This window comes from Carettochelys insculpta, chromosome 17, assembly GCF_033958435.1.
Source record: "Carettochelys insculpta isolate YL-2023 chromosome 17, ASM3395843v1, whole genome shotgun sequence".
NCBI classification, from domain to species: Eukaryota; Metazoa; Chordata; order Testudines; family Carettochelyidae; genus Carettochelys; species Carettochelys insculpta.
The window spans coordinates 26,723,117-26,742,307 of NC_134153.1; the positions used below are offsets into that span (position 1 = coordinate 26,723,117).

The 19,191-nt window shown below is 41.7% G+C and overlaps 1 protein-coding gene across 1 annotated transcript in view; it reads right to left on the reverse strand.

The window, feature by feature from the left end:
- Nucleotides 1-19,191, reverse strand: part of PTPRT (protein tyrosine phosphatase receptor type T) — a 700,719-nt gene that overhangs the window by 40,128 nt on the left and 641,400 nt on the right. The window contains exons 19-20 of the mRNA XM_075011494.1: nt 10,606-10,793; nt 3,323-3,410 (exon numbers count right to left, since the gene is read on the reverse strand). Coding sequence (XP_074867595.1) covers nt 3,323-3,410; nt 10,606-10,793 — 276 coding nt within the window. The remainder of the gene's footprint in view (nt 1-3,322; nt 3,411-10,605; nt 10,794-19,191) is intronic.

The window sequence follows — 19,191 nt, forward strand, 5'->3', positions numbered from 1 at the left end:
ACCCTCCTCAGGCAGCGTCGGCTCCGCTGGCTTGGCCACATCCACAGGATGAATGATGGAAGGATTCCAAAAGACATCCTGTATGGTGAGGTAGCCTCTGGCAAAAGACCTCCCGGATGCCCCCAGTTGCGCTACAAAGATGTCTGCAAGAGAGAGACCTCAGAGAGGTAGACATCGAGCTGGACAACTGGGAAAAACTAACAGACGACCGCAGCAGATGGAGGCAGGGGTTACACAAGGGACTTCAGAAGGGCGAGATGAGGATCGGACAGCTAGCAGAGGAGAAGCGAGCGCATAGAAAGTACACTAAGGACTTGCCAGACACCCACCACATCTGCAAGAGTTGCAGCAAGGACTGTCACTCTCGTGTGGGTCTTCATAGTCACAGTAGACGCTGTAAATGAAGTCCTCAATTGAAACTATAAAGGGCGCGATCCATAGTCTATGCAGACTGAAGGATGCCTACTACTACTACTACCGAAATTACAGCAAACCCAGAAAGCTTCCCATGGGCACTTGCGACTGCTGTTCAGGAGTGGTGAAACGGTACCAGAGATATTCAGCAAAGCATGCTAACTGGCATCTGGCGTTTTAACACATAAGTGGGTACAACTCTGGCTTTTCCCAGGAACTGCATTTGAAGCACAGTTATGCAGTGATTTGAAGGTGCAGGAAGTACATGCATAAGACCTGATCCAATGTTCAGTGCTTGAAGTCACTGAAAAACTTGCATTGACTTCAGTGGATGTGGGAACAGGCCACAGGCTCTTCAGATTTCTCATTTCTTCACAGGGCACTTTCTAGCCCTTTAAGAGAATGAGAGGCACAGAATTTCATTCCATTGATCTGTTTCTAGCTCTTCTGTTGCTAAACTTTCCTTCTTGTCTCTTAAAAGGCCTGTTGTCTCCTCCTCTGCTCTCTTGATTCAATATATACTTGAGGGAAACCATAATCTTGTCATTTACCTTAAGTTCTTGTGGATCCACTTTTACCTGTGCCTCTCAGCCACATCCGCCCTATATGAATTTATATTATGATGTTTTATACCTTGGAGACACCTCTTTCTTAGCTTTGGTAACATTTTGCATTTCCATATTCACAAATACCTCTCTTCTCTCTTGATTCGTAATCTATTTATATTTATAGCCAAAGGCAGCATAACACTTTATCAGACAACAATTCATCCTAGTTGTGAGTACCTGTTAATAAATATTAACCCTTTAATCCTCTTTTTTATTGTATACCAAACCCCTTCACATTTTAACTATTCTTCTAGACTCTTCATGATATTAGAAAAGAGCATTCTAAGGCCAGTGTGTTGGTTCTTGACCTGTAGTGACCTGGATTCAGGCATGTCATGTGATCTAGTATTGGGCTGTACTTCGTAATGGCTGGTGCCTCCAAATGTGAGAGAACATACTTGTTTTGAGAAAAGACTCATCAACTGAGAAAAAGGTGTTGACAGAAAAAAGTTGTAAACAAAATTATGTAACTGATAAGAAATTCTTGTTATGGCAGCTGTCTTCTGCAATGGACTGGATAAGGGATAATTGTTATTCCAGATACATTCGAGGGAACAAAGACCCATTGAAAGGTGTTTTTAACTTAATAAAACTGCCAGATGTAACAGCTGTCAGTAATAATGAGAAGATTAGAATTCCCTTTAGCTTATTGATCCTGTGACCTAAAAATACTATGGAAGAAATTCCTCAAGCAATTAGGCAAAACAAAAATGTCAAATAAAGAGACAGCATGAAATTAACTGCGGGAAAGCAATTTTTCCTTACAAAAAGAGTTTCTCTGTCTCACGCCCCATAAAAGACAAGGGATTTGAAAGTCAAATAGGCAAGTTCTAGCTGCTCAAATCTCACCATTCACAGAAGAGAGAGAGACAGAGGCCAGCTCTTTACCTTACATCAAGGGTCAGAATGTATCTATTCTTTCCTCTTTGTAGTGTAATACTCATCAGATTGCTAGTTTTTCTTACATAATTCTATTTGAGTCCATGTAATAGTCTCAAATAATGAACTTAAAGCATACAACACTGGGAACATTTCCTCACTGTGTCATTTCCCAATCACTTTGTCTGATGCTTTCCCCATGTGTGGCATTTCTTGATGACCTCTTAAATCTTAAAGTGGACAGCAACTATGGCTTCATTGCTTCTGTCCTCCAACTCCAAGGAAGAGCTTATTTTATCCAGCAACGACTGCCCAAACTGACTTATTATTATTATATACATCAGATTGTAATAGGCAGCTTATGAACATACGTCCTAAAGGATTGTAACTTCTCCAAAGTAGGAACTTGGTCCACATTGTCAAAACAGAGAAAATATATATGAGAAGCAGTATTATTAGTTCTATTTTATGAACAGGTAACTAGGCAGAGAAGTTACTTCTCAGTCACCCAGAAATGTGTGCCAGCTCCAAGAATGAACGCTAAATCTGATGAGTCAGAGTTGAGCAACTTAACCATGAGACTGTTCTGTTACTCTATAAAACAGATATTCTTTCCCTGGTAAACACAGGATGTATAAACGCACGGAGCCTAATTTTGCCCGCAGTTACATGATCATGACTCAATTGACTTCAATCGGACTGTCAGGAATATCCATTTGTGTTACTTGATTTCTTTCTTACATCAATGTGTTAGTACAGGGGTTCCAATTGAGTTTTCATGCTGCTGAACACTTTTCAATAGAGAGAGAGGGTATCAGACATGTCCTGTATCATTTACAATCCCACAGCATCCCTGTAGCAACTATACCAATTGCTTATTTGAGCAGGGAAGATTGGGAAATGTTTATAGTAACGTAGTTTTAGCTGACATGGTGATTTAAAAGGAGGAAGCATAAGAGAGTTCACACCAGGTAAGCAACCAGGTCTTTGGAGACCATCAGTGAGTGCTTTACTGACTATAGTCTATCAACCTCTATTTTAAGGGCAAAATTCTCTTCTCTGAGCCACATCTCAATTCTGTTATTTCTGGTCTCCCCTTGAACACTCATTCATTGTGTTGAAGGCTGTGTGTATACAAAGACAGAACAAGCTATTGGCATCACAATCCATTGGAAAAGTCTGACAGCAGGAGTTTGCCCTGAAGTACAAAATCTGAAACACACAGCAAGAGTGGGGGCGTGGAGAGGGCAAGAAAAGAGGAGAGGATCATAACAAGAAGCTTAGCCTGCAAATAACTAACCAAGCTGCTGAAAGGCTGGACATTTTGAGCCACATTTATTTAGGCTCTTAAAATCTGCCCTTCCATTCAGATGCTTACAAACACAGACAGTAAACTCAGTTTAATTTGAACGTGCACCTACAGGAGATAATGTTCCCATATCTATTCTTATTGCGGTTTTCATCTTCCTTGGCTGTATCCCAAGATGCAGTCTGCCCCTCAGGTAGAGCCTGAAAAATAAACAGTGGTAGAGTGTTTATCAGAAGAGTGGCCATTGCCTTTATGTGGCTTAACATGACACAGCTGGGTGAAAAGAACAGCAATGCATAATTCAATACTCAACCAACCGGACAGCTGTTTTTGAGGAGGAAAAGGCACACTGAATTATGCAAAAGGTACAGTTCTGAAAAGACCATTACTACCCTTTGGCTTCTGTTACTTAAGCATTGTTTTCCATATGGACCTAAAAAGACTGGGGAATTGCATTTGCTTCTGATGGTATATTTATAGGGTGAGCAGCATTCCCCCTCCAGCGCAGGGTCTGTGATGATTTCACATATGTATGCCCCTGAGAAAGACCAGATGGCTGAAACACAGAACTCGGTCTTGTAGGATATTTAAATTGAAAATATATAGCATGGAGTCTCCTATTTCTGGATTAATAACAGCATGATGCCAGCCATGCAAACCTTCTGCTGGCTTTCTTAAAGGTGTTCCTGCAAGGCTTTATCATATTGCCCACACAGAAGGGTAGTATAGGCTTTGTACTACACAGTGATGATCAATAAATGCTGCATAAAATGTGTATGTGTGTGTGCACACGAAAACAATCACTGCTAAACGAGATGTCCATAATTATACATCTGGGCTTTGTTTTTTTGGAAAGGGGGGTCCCACATCCCACTGCTAGCAGTTAGAACGACCTCTGACTTTGCTTACGTTACTCCCTTTGAATATCATCAAATGGGCATTCTTACAGACATAGCTGGAAAAAAGCACAGCTCTTGGGGCATGACCAGGGAGGCAGACATGGCCTCTGTGAGACGGGGCATGGAGCATCTGTAAATTGGAATTGTCCCTTGAGACACAGCCAGGGGACTGGAAAATGGCCAGTTCAGATGAGCTGCAACAGCAGCAACACCTTCTTTTGGGACACAGATGGCACAAACCATCTCTTGGGTGATACTCGCTTAGCTTCTCACAGCTGAGACACAAAAGCAGGAATTCTCAGCTGTGGCCATCTTGACCTTGCTCAGTGTTGGGAATGTAAACGGCAGTTCCTGCATACGCTCCCCAGAGATTTTCTGTGACTTTGTCTTTCAGAAGCACCACTTGTCAGTAGATGCAGTATTCCAAGAGAATAATAGCAATGGTACAAATTGAATAATTTAGGACGCTTAGGAAATAATGGTTCTTTTAATTTAATCCCTGGAGATTTTATTTTCCGTTCACTAGCAGCAGCTAATTTGGTAATAACTCAAATGCATCTTCACAAGCCGTCTTGGGTCTATTATTGTGTCTGAGTTGGGATGGCAAGGAGACATAATTCCTAAGATCTACAAACCTGGCATGACTGTAAAACTTCGTATGAGGGAGTCCTTGGCAGTCTTGAATTTCCTCTCATCAGGTTCTAGGACAGATAATGTCAGGCATATCTATGAGAGGTGTTGATAACCACAGGGAAGGCAAGTCCCAATTCAAAAGCCCAGGAGTAAGAGGTGATAACAGTAATTGGTGAGGTCTTTGATCACCCTTCCCTTTTCTTTTACGGGAGCTACTACCTAATAGCAGCTAATCTCCTGGGCAAAAAGCAGGTGTGGGAGGCTCATTTTCTTCTTCAAAGAGAAGGAAAAAAGGGGCCTTATTTTCACACTAGGATCTAGTTACTGTAGATTGACCAGAACATGGCAACAGTCATTAGCAATCTAATCAGAAGCTTTTGAGAAGAAAAAAAGCATCCTGCCTCATTATATTTATACTGGGTCAAGAGTCTCTTGTCCAACCAAAGGAGATGCAGTCAGACCCAATAAATTCCACCTCCTTAGGAACAGGTGGTTATAAGACCTAGCATATTGCTTCTACATAAATCCATGGTATGCCCACAGCTTGGATAGTGCAAGCAGATCTGGCTCCCCATCCCAAAATGGCATACAGGTTGAACCTCTTTAATCGGGGACCCTCAGGACCTGACTTGTGCCAGGTGAAAGAATTTGCTGGACCATGGGAGGTCAATATTGTCTAGCACACTACCAACACTTCCACTGTTTACTGGACTTTTAGAAGATATTTAGGGTTAAAACAGAGCTAAATAGCTCAGAACACTGAGACCCTAAACTGGTGGCAGAAAACAAAATTCATAAGACCATGGGAAACTTGTCCACAGCCATGATAAGTGGTCATCTGGCTAACTAAAATCATGACAAATAACAGATGGTGCTTGATGAGAGACTTCCAGAGTAGAGAGGTTCATGCTTTATTGGAATTAGAAAAGGTTCAGAAAAGGGAAACAAAAATTATTAGGGATATGGAACAGCTTCCATATGAGGAGAGACTAACAAAACAGGGACTCTTCAGCTTTGAAAAGAGAGGACAAAGGGGAATATGATAACGGCTTATAAAACCTTTACTGATAGTGGATAAAGTAAGAAGGAAAGTGTTGTTTACTCTTCATAACAAAAGAACTAGGGGTCACCAAATGAAATTAATAGGCAGCCAGTTAAAACAAACAAAAGAAAGTACTTTTTGCACACAACACATAGTCAACCTCTGGAACAAATTGCCAGAAGATGTTGTGAAATCCAAGACTTATGCAAAGGGATTAAAAAAGAAATGGCTAGGATGGGCAAGGATGCCAAACCCTGCTCTGAAGTGTCCTTACCCTCTCTTTGCCAGCAGGTGGGAACAGGATGGATAACTCATTTATTAGCTGCTCTATTTCTTCCCTCTGCAGCACCTGGCATTGGCCACTCCATAGAATACTGGGCTAGATGGACCATTGGTCTGATCCAGCCTGGCTTTTCTTGTTTTCAAATAACCCTGTCCCTGCCATTGTTTTGAGTGTGAAACCATCCATTGATGGGGTTTTCTGTTAAAATATAACACTGGCCTGGCATGACCTCAGAAGATTCAAGAGGAATGTGCTGATTATTACGATCACTGAAAACTGAGACCTTTTACACTGAACAAAGATGTCAATTAATCTCTGCTTAAATGGAAGGGGTCCAGCTGGGCTGAGACACTGACTCCCCATTTTAAGGTACAATTTTCACATCTGTTTTTTACAGACAAGATAAATAAACTAGAGTAATTGCAGCACTATCAAGTGGATCTGCATTTGGCAATGATATAAGCAGAAGTGTGGCTATTAACATTGGCATCTACATGTGACCTGCAAGTGCAAAAATACCATGTACAAAATTAAACCATGTACATAAAAGGAAGTTAAGACCTGAAAATTTACCCTGAAAATTTACCCTGGACATTTTCTTTACTTTACAAGCATTTTGGTGTTATTGAGATGGGATGGGATTTCTGTTAACTGCAATATCTGAAACTTTTAATCAGTCTTCATTCTGCTAGTTTGAAAGCCAAAATAGTTGATTTGTTATTTACATCAGAGTGGATAAAGGCATGAGCTTAAAAATGCCATTTTTTCAAATTTAAATCAGATGTTCTGTTTATTTGTTGCTAGTGTTTTGGTTTTCTTTCTTTCTTTCTTTCTTTTTTTTTAATTCTTGCCTCCTGAAGGTCTGTGTCAAACCCAGAGATATATCACATGTGCTCAAAAATGCACTTGCTTCTTGTTTGCTGACAAATCCCTGCATGCAGAAGTGTAAACTGAATGCTCACACTTCACTACATTCACATATACACATCTTGCTTTGTAAACACCAGTGAAGAGTTCTGTGCCCATTACTGGCACATAGTGCACTTGGATTATACTTCCATCATTATAAACTTATAGGGGAGAGAGGGTTTTAAATTTTAAATAAATCTGTGATTCAGTTTCTCAGCATTAACGTGGGGAGAAGATTTGCAGAGATAAGAGACCACCATGGGATGAGGGATGATGCTGGCTCAAATAGATGTTTCATAAGGGTAAAATTATTTGGCACCAGGTCACTAAATAGATTGTAATTTATGAGACCTGCTGGCAAAGTAAGGTAGAAAATAAGCTCTTTAAAGAACAAATGTAACTCTAGAGCTGTGTCTACACGTGCACGCTACTTCGAAGTAGCGGCACTAACTTCGAAATAGCGCCCGTCACGGCTACATGCGTCGGGCACTATTTCAAAGTTAACTTCGACGTTAGGCGGTGAGACGTCGAAGTCGCTAACCCCATGAGGGGATCGGAATAGCGCCCTACTTCGACGTTCAACGTCGAAGTAGGGACTGTGTAGATGATCCGCGTCCCGCAACGTCGAAATTGCCGGGTCCTCCATGGTGGCCATCAGCTGGGGGGTTGAGAGATGCTCTCTCTCCAGCCCCTGCGGGGCTCTATGGTCACCGTGGGCAGCAGCCCTTAGCCCAGGGCTTCTGGCTGCTGCTGCCGCAGCTGGGGATCCATGCTGCATGCACAGGGTCTGCAACCAGTTGTCGGCTCTGTGGATCTTGTGTTGTTTAGTGCAACTGTGTCTGGGAGGGGCCCTTTAAGGGAGCGGCTTGCTGTTGAGTCTGCCCTGTGACCCTGTCTGCAGCTGTGCCTGGCACCCTTATTTCGATGTGTGCTACTTTGGCGTGTAGACGTACCCTTGCAGCGCCTATTTCGATGTGGTGCCGCGCAACGTCGAAGTTGAACATCGACATTGCCAGCCCTGGAGGACATGTAGACGTTATTCATCGAAATAGCCTATTTCGATGTTGCTACATCGAAATAAGCTATTTCGATGTTGGCTTCACGTGTAGACGTAGCCTGGGTGACACAGGTTACCCAGATACAATATATAAAAATACTATGTGCAGTGGAAGAGGTATCAAACTCAGGACTAGCCCCATTGTAATTAATGATTGTGGTGCTTTTTACAAAATAAAATTGTCAGTGTTCTGTTTAGCCAAATTCCAATTGGGACCATGCATTCTGTCAATCTGAAATTAACCTTAGTTGTTCAAGAGGATATGGTTACCCTCTCTAACTTTGCAGTGCTGATGATGGCGGCTGAGACTACGTTTTGTCAGTGTGCGAAGCATCCCCTACATACTGTGTACTGAAAGCCAGATTCTTCTCTTTAATATAATCAGGGAAATCTAGATGACTTCAGAGCACTTGTGGCCTTTTAATCAAGGGCAGAAGTTTACATGTGATTTGTGAACCTGTGGAATATTTACTGACATCTCTTGGCAGGAAAGGTGTTATGTAAATCTACAGCAGTGTTTCTCAAACTAGGTTACATGCACCCTTGGGGGTCCACCAACTCATCTTGATATTTACCTAGTTTTACAACAGGCAACATGAGTAAAGTCAGCACAATCTAAAAGTTCATTCAGACAATGACTTGTTTCTCCTGCTTCATACACCTGATGCTGAAATGTAAGTATAATATTTCTATTCCAGTAAATTTACTAGATAAGAAGATGGTAGAAAGTCAGCAAGTTTTCAGTGTTAGTCTTCTGTGATATTTTTGCACGTCACTGGAAGTAGTTTTTTAAGTGACATGTAACTTGGTGGTATGCAAAACAAATCTGACTCCTGAAAATTAATCTGGAAAGGTTGAATGGTACTTGTTTTAAAACCTCAGATTACCTTAGGACCATGTTTCTCAACCAGTGGCGAGAGAAGTCTGGGGGTACTTAAAATGTGATCATCACATATACAAATAGTTAGTGCTTTTTAGGAAGAAGACTAATCACAGAGGTACAGTTGCATCATTTTTTATGCAAATAGATAACTTAGAGTATTACCAACCCACATGTGCTCTAGCAACTGTTTGTTTTCTCTTTTAGCACAAAGACCTAAATGTTTGGAGGACAGTCACATGCAATTTTGATTATTGTTCAGTGGGCAAGGGGTTACTTGAGCAAATCCCCTTTGGATCTACAAGGGAATGGACCCCCTAGTTTCAATGTTAAGAAAAGCCTATCAACTGATTGTCAAACTAGCATACAGGACAGTGAAGACATTAGATATTAGACCTATCTGCTCTCCTCCATCTTACAGTAACCAGAAACTTTCACTCCTATAAGTTTATAAAGTCATCAAATCAAAAGAGAGCTACCTGGTTTTGCCCAGAAAGGTAATTCCCATACTCTTTTCATAGGAATACAAGCCAGTAGAAAGTGAAGCTTGCCCAATGGACTGTTACAGTATTTAAAAATAAACTGCTCTCATTGTTACATATTTCTCACAATTAGTGTTATTTTTAGCTTATTTTAAAGGAGCTGTAACATATTACATTATGGCCACCTCATGAAGTGTATTTAATTCATTATCGTTACAAACAGTCTCAGAGGGGTAGCTGTGCTAGTCTGTATCTTTGGCAAAACAAAGCAATCAGTCCTGCAGAACCTTAAAGACAAACAATTTTATTTATTAGGTAATGAGCTTTCATGGGTAAGACCAGAAATGAATTTCATTGCTTCCTGCTCTTCCTCAGTCCTACCTCTCTCTGTAGGTGGTACCTACTTCTCTTTCATCTCCTCCTTGGTCTCTTGTTACCATTTTTCCATTCTTTTTTCTAAAGTTACCTCCCTAATTCTCATTCCTTCCTTGGATTTTTTTGCCCTCTTTTTAATGACTAGCTTCTTATCTCTCTCTTCACATGGTAGGAAAAAATGGATGAGCCCTGACATATTCTAAGCCAGAAGTTCTAACACAATGTAAAACCCAGTAATTGTTTAAGGGTATCTCTTGCTTTGAGTTTACTTTTCTATATGCAGCTGGTGGAGATGTGCTTTAATTTAATCGATTGCTATAATGAAATTGGTGCTGCAATAGAGTAGAAATCAAAAGAAAATGTTTGTGTTGCTTATCCAGACTTGGATTCCATGGCTTTAGTTGTAACAAACAATGATAACAGAAGAAAGAAATTCAGATTCTTTCACTGAATTTCACCTGTGCAATCTCTACTATACCCACTCTGTTGAAGAGGGGGCACCCCAGGACTTTAAATTATAATCCATATTTGCACAGGGACAGACCCAATGGTCTTCTAAGAGTTCCCCATCTCCTCTTGCAATGCTCTAATCCTGTCACGTGGATTTAGGAAAAAGACAGCCTCCAGTAATCACTGTCACTATTCCCTCAGGCTTAAAGCCACTACAGAAGACATGGTTAAAATCATAGCCAGAGAAACACAAAAAGGGGAAAGTGATTACAGTTGACGCAATTAATGAAAAAGCCTCTAAAAAGGTTCTCTCTGCTCCTGAGCCTCTGTCCTGATTGAAGATTTGCTGCAGCTTCTCTATTATTTGAATGAACATTCCTCTCACCTCATACTCTTCTTTAAATCCATAGCCCTGTCCTCTTTTCATCTGGGTGATATGCTGCAGTAAATCAGCCACTCGGATGGCTGGCTGGAACTGTCCCCTGGGATAGGACATTTCCACTGGCTCACAGCTCCGGTATGGATGTGTCTGGATGGTCAGTGTTGGCTGGGTCATCTCCCCATGGCTGCTCTCTGTTTTAAAGACAAGGAGAGAACACAAGCTTTTTAACATCCATTATTTCCAGCCTTGTTTGTGTGCTGTTTCTTTCACCCCCACATAGATTAGTGGGGGTGAAGTGTAAAACTGGAGAAAGTGGAAAATCACACACCACTTCCCAAGACTAAGACTAAAACCACATCCAGAGAGACTAACGCCACTCACATATCGCAGCAATCAGTTGGTGAGGCAGTCAGAAACAGGAACAAAGACAGATAGCTGAACTGGCACAAGCATGACAAATGTAAATTGCATATCTTAAGTAGTAATGCATGTTACTCTCATGAAACGTGCATGACAACCCACTGGAATGATAGACTTTTGTTCACAAAGTATGTCTGTCTTGCACATAGGAAAGAGGAAGGTTTTCAAAAGTGACTAGTGATTTGGGTGTTCAACCTTAGATGTCTTAAAGAGGCCTAATTTTCAAGAGTGAATGTTCAGCATCTTAAGTTGGACACCCAGAAATTCAGGTACTCAACATTGTTAGTCACTTATGAATTAAATTTTGGCCCTAAAACACGTATATTCCAGTGTATGAAATGAAATATTATCTGGAAGAACAACATTGCTTAGAAATATGGAAACCTTGCACTTGTATTTCAGAAACATAAATTTATTAGAAAAAATGTGTCTCTTCAGAAGAAATTGGTTTGGAAAACCTTTCCAGCACTCTGTGAATTGTAGCTTTATATAGTCTCACAAAACCCTAACTGTATGACACAATACTCCTAATAAAGGATAGAACAGAAAACAGTTCTATCAGCAGATGATTACTGACCAGGAATCTTCTATTTGACCAGAGAAACTCTGCTTTGATGTAACATTCTTGTATGTTTCCAAATGAGATGACTGAATTTAAGCACTGACCAAGTGAGTCTCTGTCTTGGCACTTTACTCTCAGTCACATGCATTAGTTACAACTAATTCTAACCACTATCATTACATTCACATATCTATTATCTTGCTGCTTCTATCCAGAATTCTACCATCATTTTTGAAACTTTACAATAAGCTATTTTTAGTGGTAGGGGAACATTATTGCAAAGTGATAGAACCGAGAAGCTATTCCCTGTCAGAAAAGCAACAACAGCCTTTTAGAAGCAGCAAAGAAAACAAACTAAGCTAGCTGGAAATGGAGGGCAATTTTAGGGAGGCAACTTAACTACACAAGCTGACTTTTGGCTTCCCTTCTTGAAGAAAACACTACAAAAATTTTGAACTCAAGCTCTTTCTCTCATTGGAAAAACAAATAAAATCGTATGGGCCAGGCCTTTAGAACGTCTTTTCATACAGGAAAACAATTCTTAATCAGCTATAGTGATATCTTGGAGGTGAGGGAGGTGCAAGATGTCAAGACTGACACTAAAGATAATTTGGTCTAAAGTCACAAATATATCAAAGTTGAGGAAGGACTTGAAACAAGGGCACCTCACCAAGAAGGGGATAGGTCAATGATAAGCTCAAAAGACATAAGCAAAAGCTAGCAGTCTGAACATCAAAGATGTTGACCACATCCCATTCTTTCTGAGATCCACAGGAGTTGGAGGTGATCAACATCTCTCAAAAGCAGGTTCTGGTGTTCTTTTCTTTTTTTTTTTTAAATCCAGGTTTAATACAAGCAACATGCATGTGACATAAAAATATATATGAATTTCTCTTTAGCGAAACCATCAACACAGATAAAATTAATCAATGTGGAATTTACGGAGGAATAACATCTAAACATTTGTATAATCATTCCAATACCGTTACTAATTACAAAGTGAGAATGGTGAGCCGGGAGAATTTCAAGGCTTATTAGTTGTCATAGTTGGATTCATTTTCCCAGTGCATCTTTTCTTACCTTTTTCTTATTAACCTCCAATAATGCAGAGAATATTTTTATGGCAGGCTATTTCAGACTGATGTACTATGCTTAATTTTCCATTATTAGGTTTAATACACACCCAATTTCACAACTGGCTTCTCTGGCAACCTACAAATAAAGCTACATTTTTATCAAGCCCAATTACAAAACATTATGTCATTCCAATATGAGAGGGAGTCTTAAAATGAATGTGCAGTTCAACTGGTCATACAATAAAGCCATACTGAGACCACAGGTTATTTGTAAAATATAACTTAGATCCAGTTGCAATTTCTGATGGACTTCACCAAACCCTTAATTTCAGGGCTGTTTAATACATTTTCCTATGACTATTCAAGTTTTGGGGGGGGGGGGTCAGCCAAATAGTTTTTACCCCCTTCTCTTTTAAATAATTTTCTCCACACTGTGTTACCAAAGCACTGACATCTTCAACCAGAGGTTCCTGTGATGTGGACAACTACATTACAAGATTTTTATGTGTTTGCCCCAGGAAATGCATTTCCTAAGGGCTTGTCTAGGTGGAGAGCTATTGAGAATGTCTAAGGGTGCAAATCTACAGCAGAGTAGAGCAGCCTGTACTAGCTAGCCATGTGAAACCTGCTACTGATCATGGAAAGTTCCCCAGTGCACTCTGATAATTACCTCCTAGCATCAGACAATGATGAGCTTTCATGCTCACTCAGAACAAACTGTGGGAACCAACTGAGATAAAGAATTAACTTGGCTTTTTGGTGCCTGCAGTCCTTTGGGTGGATTCCAGCCCATTGCTGGGAGGAGAAGACTGGTTATTTGTGTGCAGACCTGCCAATGTGTTTGTGTGTGTGTGTGCGTGCGTGTGTGCATGTGTGTGTGTGTATGCACGTGCGCAGGGCAAATGGGGCAGTTGAAACACCATGGCAGTGATGGTCTGAGTGATGCTAAGGGCTGACTGCCCTAGTCACCGTGCAGTCCATCCTTGGCCACACCCCTTCTGGGGGCATGGAGCCAGACCCCCCTCCCATCTTGCTGCAGTGGCTGTCGGCCCTGCTATATCCATAGTCACATACACAGATGTAACGTTTTGTTCCAAGGAAAAAAGCTTGAATCTTCTTCATGTACACAAATTGGTGTGCGTGAGTCCAATGTTCATTTGGTCTAATGATGACTTATGCAAGAAACATATTGTTCTCTCACTGTCTAATCACCCCTTGATTCTGAGACTAAGCTTTGTTAATGAAGCACTCAAGCAAGGTACTACACCGTCTCTCAAGATGTGCTGTTTACAGCAATTTTATGAACAATTCAATATGCTCTGGGGCTGAGGAGAGGTAGCAAGCAAACTGTTATCTCTAACTAGAGCAATCAAACACAAGGGTCTTCAAAATACAATTCAAATAAGCTTTTCTCTACCTGTAGGTTGCAGAAATAAAACATACTACATTGCTTATGGCACATTCCCTCTGAAAATTTACATTCCCTCTGAAAATTTACACCTCTGATTGTCATTGTTATGCTCAACACGGGCCATAAGAAGTTGTCACCATGCCTCAAAGACAGCCTGCCCTCACTTCCCACAGAGATCAGTGGGAATGTAAGGTCTTCAGAACCTCACAGGGTCAGAATCCAGCATGAGTCACTCACTATTGCCTCATGTGACTCTCCACAAGAACAACTGGTTAACAGAAAGGAGAACTTTGGGGAAGATGTTTGGATGAATTCACTGGGTAATTAGCGGAATATAACTGGCCCATATGAACTGGACTATCAATGAGTTCCAGCGCCATATGGTTAAAACCACAGTTATTACAACGCCTTGCATGGTGTCAAGTATCGGAGGGGTAGCCGTGTTAGTCTGGATCTGTAACAGCAACGAAGGGTCCTGTGGCACCTTATAGACTAACAGAAAAGTTTTGAGCATGAGCTTTCGTGAGCACAGACTCACTTCATCAGATGCTGCACAGATCAGAGCCTGTGCTCACGAAAGCTCATGCTCAAAACTTTTCTGTTAGTCTATAAGGTGCCACAGGACCCTTCATTGCAGTTATTACAACAGGATATTATGCGATGAAAATACCTAACAATGAAACAAAAGACAGAGATATCCTCCAATATTTGATAAATAATCCCAAAGATGGGACACTATTGCAGGATTGCTACTAAAACACTTTCCACCACATACTAGTGTCACCATATAAGTAACTAAATAAAATACATGATTATCTTCCGGAAAGCTGGTAAATTCTTTGGCAGATATTTTGTACCTTACAGGAATTACGTGAAAAATTAGTCCATCAGTCTTACAGACTTCTAGTAAGAAGCCCTGTCCACCAACAACTTACAGCAAAGGAACCACATGCTCCTCTTTTTTTAATGTTATCTTGGCTCACAAACTTAGGTTTGTTACTGGGAGATACCAGATACCGGAAGAGTATAAACACCGATGGTGTCTGCTGACAAAACCAAACTACACTTCAAATGACTACAGGCTTACTGCATTGGTGCGTGTCCTGAATACACAGAGAAGTTTGTCCAGAAACTTTTCCTTTAATATCCACCATCTCTTTATGCTTCTAAAATGATAGGCTACATGCACATAACCATCTCTGTTTATCTTTTTCTTTTAATGTTAGCAAGTGTGTAACGCAATGAGACTTCCTTTGCACAAAATAAATTATATATTAGGTGGTGTTTGTGATGGCTTTAATTACACACATATCCAATCTTTCTGCACAAGAGTTAGGGTTGTCAGTTACTTGACATCTCTTAAGGATGCTAATCTCTCTATTATGCTAGAGACATGGCGGCACTTACTAAAATTAGCCCCTTCTATGTGCACAGGGTTTATTATATGACAAATATCTGACTCGAAGGCAATGTGCTATATGCAGTAAACATGAGGTTATGACAAGCACAGGTAAAATGATGATTTGACTGATGATATTGATGTAGCCGAACTGGGCATATTAATTAGGGATGATCCAACTAGAAGCATGGTTTGATTTCCTAACTGTCAAGCTGGTTTAGCACTGGAATAAATTGCCTAGGGAGGTTGTGGACATATTTAAAAATATGTCTCCATCTTTGGACATATTTAAAAATAGTTCAGACAGATATCTGTCAGGGATGATCTAGATGGTGCATGACCCTGCTGTGAGTGCAGGGGACTGGACTTGATGACCTCTTGAGGTCCCTTCCAGGTTCTAGTATTCTATGGTTCTATGTTAGAGGCAGTCTGGAGGGTGCCTCTTTTATTCTCCTTTCTTAAGTGGGAAAGACAATGAAATAGCAGCACATAAGGTAGCCTTGCTGGCTCATGAGGCATAAAAAACTTGGCTTGAGAAAAATCAGTTGCCCTTGGTCTTAAAACACCAATGACACATTCTGGCAATCATTTAATGCTGCATATACTACCCTAGAAAGAAATTGTTGGGCATTGCATCTCCCAGCGCCACTAACAAAAGGGATATGTGCTTAGACAAGGAGGCAGAATACACTGCTACAGTAGATTGGGTCATGGGATTCTTCAGTTCCAGGCCCAGCGCTGCCACTTATTAACTGTGCAGTTTTGACCAGGTCAGTCTTCCTATGCTGCATGTGTAAAATGAGGCTAGGTACACCTAGCTCATCTGATGTTTAGCAGTTTAATTAATTAGCTCAGTAAATTGCACTGGGAAACTCAGAATACCACACATTCCTGCATCTCCCTAGCTCAGTTGTCCAGTATTCATAGAATCTTAGAAGATTAGGGTTGGAAAGGACCTCAGGAGGTCATCTAGCCCAACCTCCTGCTCAAAGCAGGACCACTCCCTGCTAAATCATTCCAGCCAGGGCTTTGTCTCACCTTGCCTTAAAAACCTCTGCGAACATACTTCCAAGGACAGCTTTGCTCCTGCCTTAGAACACCTCATCAGCCACTGAAGACTGAAGCAGGAAGTCTTCCGCATTGACTGCATATGGCTCTGTAGTCCATTAGTCTCATAGGAAGGTTATCACTTTAGACAACAACCTTCAGACTCCTAATATAGGATTTCACAGCTGTTTATCTGTGGGATTAACATTCAGTAAATGGGGCTGCTCCAGAGGCCCCATTGTGTGGGGCTGGCAAGGCATGAAAGGCCAAAACAAGCATGTGAGCCACCAATTTTTAAACCTCTAACTGCTTAATAATATAAACAGTAACCCATTCTTTAGCTTAAGGAGTCAACGATGATGATCCTCACTAAGGAAATGCTATCATAATCTTCATCTTTAAGCTTCTCAGAGATATACTACAGGTAAACCCAGGGCAGATTCACTGCATGTGTGCAATAGTACAGAACCAACAAGGAAACGGATAAATCGAGGGGCAATTCTTTCCATAATGTGTGTGGTTTCTGCAGAAATGCATAGAGGAAAGTAAGGCGCCAGGAACTTTTCACAATCTTGTGTTCCCCCCCGCGCAGGGACAAGGCAGAGTTGAAGTTCCTGTGCTCTCCTGAGGGCTGCACTTGGTGTGTGCTAACAACCTCTTGGGTGCGTGGGCGGGCATGGACAAGAGTGGAGGACATGAGAGCCAAGACCAATATTCATTCTACATGCTAGGAACGGCAGCTAGCTAAGTGCAAAGGGAACATCATGTTACACACTTTGAAAAGTACTCTCCACCTCTATTCAGTGGGAGATTTCAGCAATGCACAATGCCTGCCACAATAACCCTGAATACAATACAATATTGTATTGCATTGAGCAGGGCTGTTCCTTAGTGGCCCAATCTGGGCCATAACAAAACAACCAGGACACAGACCTCTTCTGCCTCATTTGTTTTCTACTAAGTATTAATTTTCCCAGCGCAGACGCCTGCAAGCACCGTGCCTAAATCCAAGGATGTGTCATGTTGTAGCAAAGTTAAGCAGCTAAAGAAATGCATTATAAAAGTATTAATCAAGCAAAGGGTGGGATGGAAGCCAAAAAAATCATCCCATGCCTTTCTATCAACAAATCATGTCACAACTGTGTCTGGCAAGTCATCTAGTATTACAAATACTGCACATTTATTAACAGAAGGCATAACAGATGGGAACAAATATGCCAAGCTGCAGGTTGCACAGGGTGATGGATATTAGTTTCTGCGGTGACTGATGCTCTTTCTCCCATGTTTTTACATACACCACTTTTACCATTTAAAACAATCAAACTAGTCTGCAGATGCAGCTTTGTCCGGTGTCTGGAGAATGGAATTGAGAAATCAGGAAAACTTAGTTACTTGTCCTACGTTTGATGTAGTTTTTTAGAATGGTGTCATCAGTGTGGGTCCCACTCCAGGTGCACATGTACCACTGGATTATTTTTGAACAGCAGTGTCCATTGGGAATACTTATGTTCACTATCCTCTTTGAACTCCCAGTCACGGACATACAGGGTAGGACTGCCGTGACATGCTCTCCCTCAGTTCCCTTGCAACTCAAAGCCCAAAGAGTGAGGACGGGGAGCAGATCATATGATCCTCGCTAGCTACAGACTCGCAAAGAGCCAGTTACTGTAGGGCAAATCATAATACTTCATTAACTATGTGGATTCCACTCTAGGAGGCTGGCACACATTATCATCCCCAGAAGATAGGAGTGAGGAGATTCAACTGTATCAGTCAAGCTAAGATGGGAGTACCGTCAACCCCGACTTACACGGAGGTTGTGTTCTTGTGCAACCCCACATAAGTCAAATTTTGCACAACTTGGGGCAGCCAGGAAACTAACCAGCGCAGCAGTGCTGGTCAGTTTCCTGTCTCCTGTGAGTGGCGGGCAGCCGAGAGCCTGTCTCTGGGCTGCCCGCTGCTCACAGGAGGGGGCAAACTGACCAGCGGTGCTGCAGCCTGTCTCTCCTCAGCCCTGACAGGAGTGGGGAGGCTGCCACTCCTCTGACAGGAGCATAGTGCAGACATAGCCTTGCTCCAGCTGTGGGGGTAGAGCTGCAGGGAGGCAGCCAGGACAGTAGAAGGCAGCAGGTCCAAACCCCTTTGCCAATAAGTGGCCATTTCAGACAGCAGTTTGCCTCTGAGGCAGGGTCTACATGGTGACTGGCAGTGGGTCCCTGAAGCAAGGTGGGTATAGGGGTTGGGGTTCCCTGGGAGTGGAGGACCTCAGACAATGGGGACACTGCCACAGGGCAGCAATGTGAGGGAAGGGGCATGTGGGCTGGGAGGGATATGTGGCCTGAAGTAGCACAGAAGACGACAGGTGAATGAGGGCAAAACACTGGCCAACAGAAAGCACTACAGGGTTTGGAAGAACTAATTCCTGGAGAGACCAGCAAGGAGTGCTTGTGATAAGTCACAAACTGTTGCAGGTTGAAAGTGCTTTGAAGGATGGGATTAAAATCCAGGATGGTGTGGACAAACTAGAGAAGTGGTCTGCAGAAAACAGGGTGAAGTTCAAACAAGCTAAATTTTGGGCAGATCAGTTGCACACATACAAAATCGGAAATGACTACCTAGGAAGGAGTACTTTGGAAAGGGATCTGGGCCTCATAGTGGACCCCAAGCTAAACAG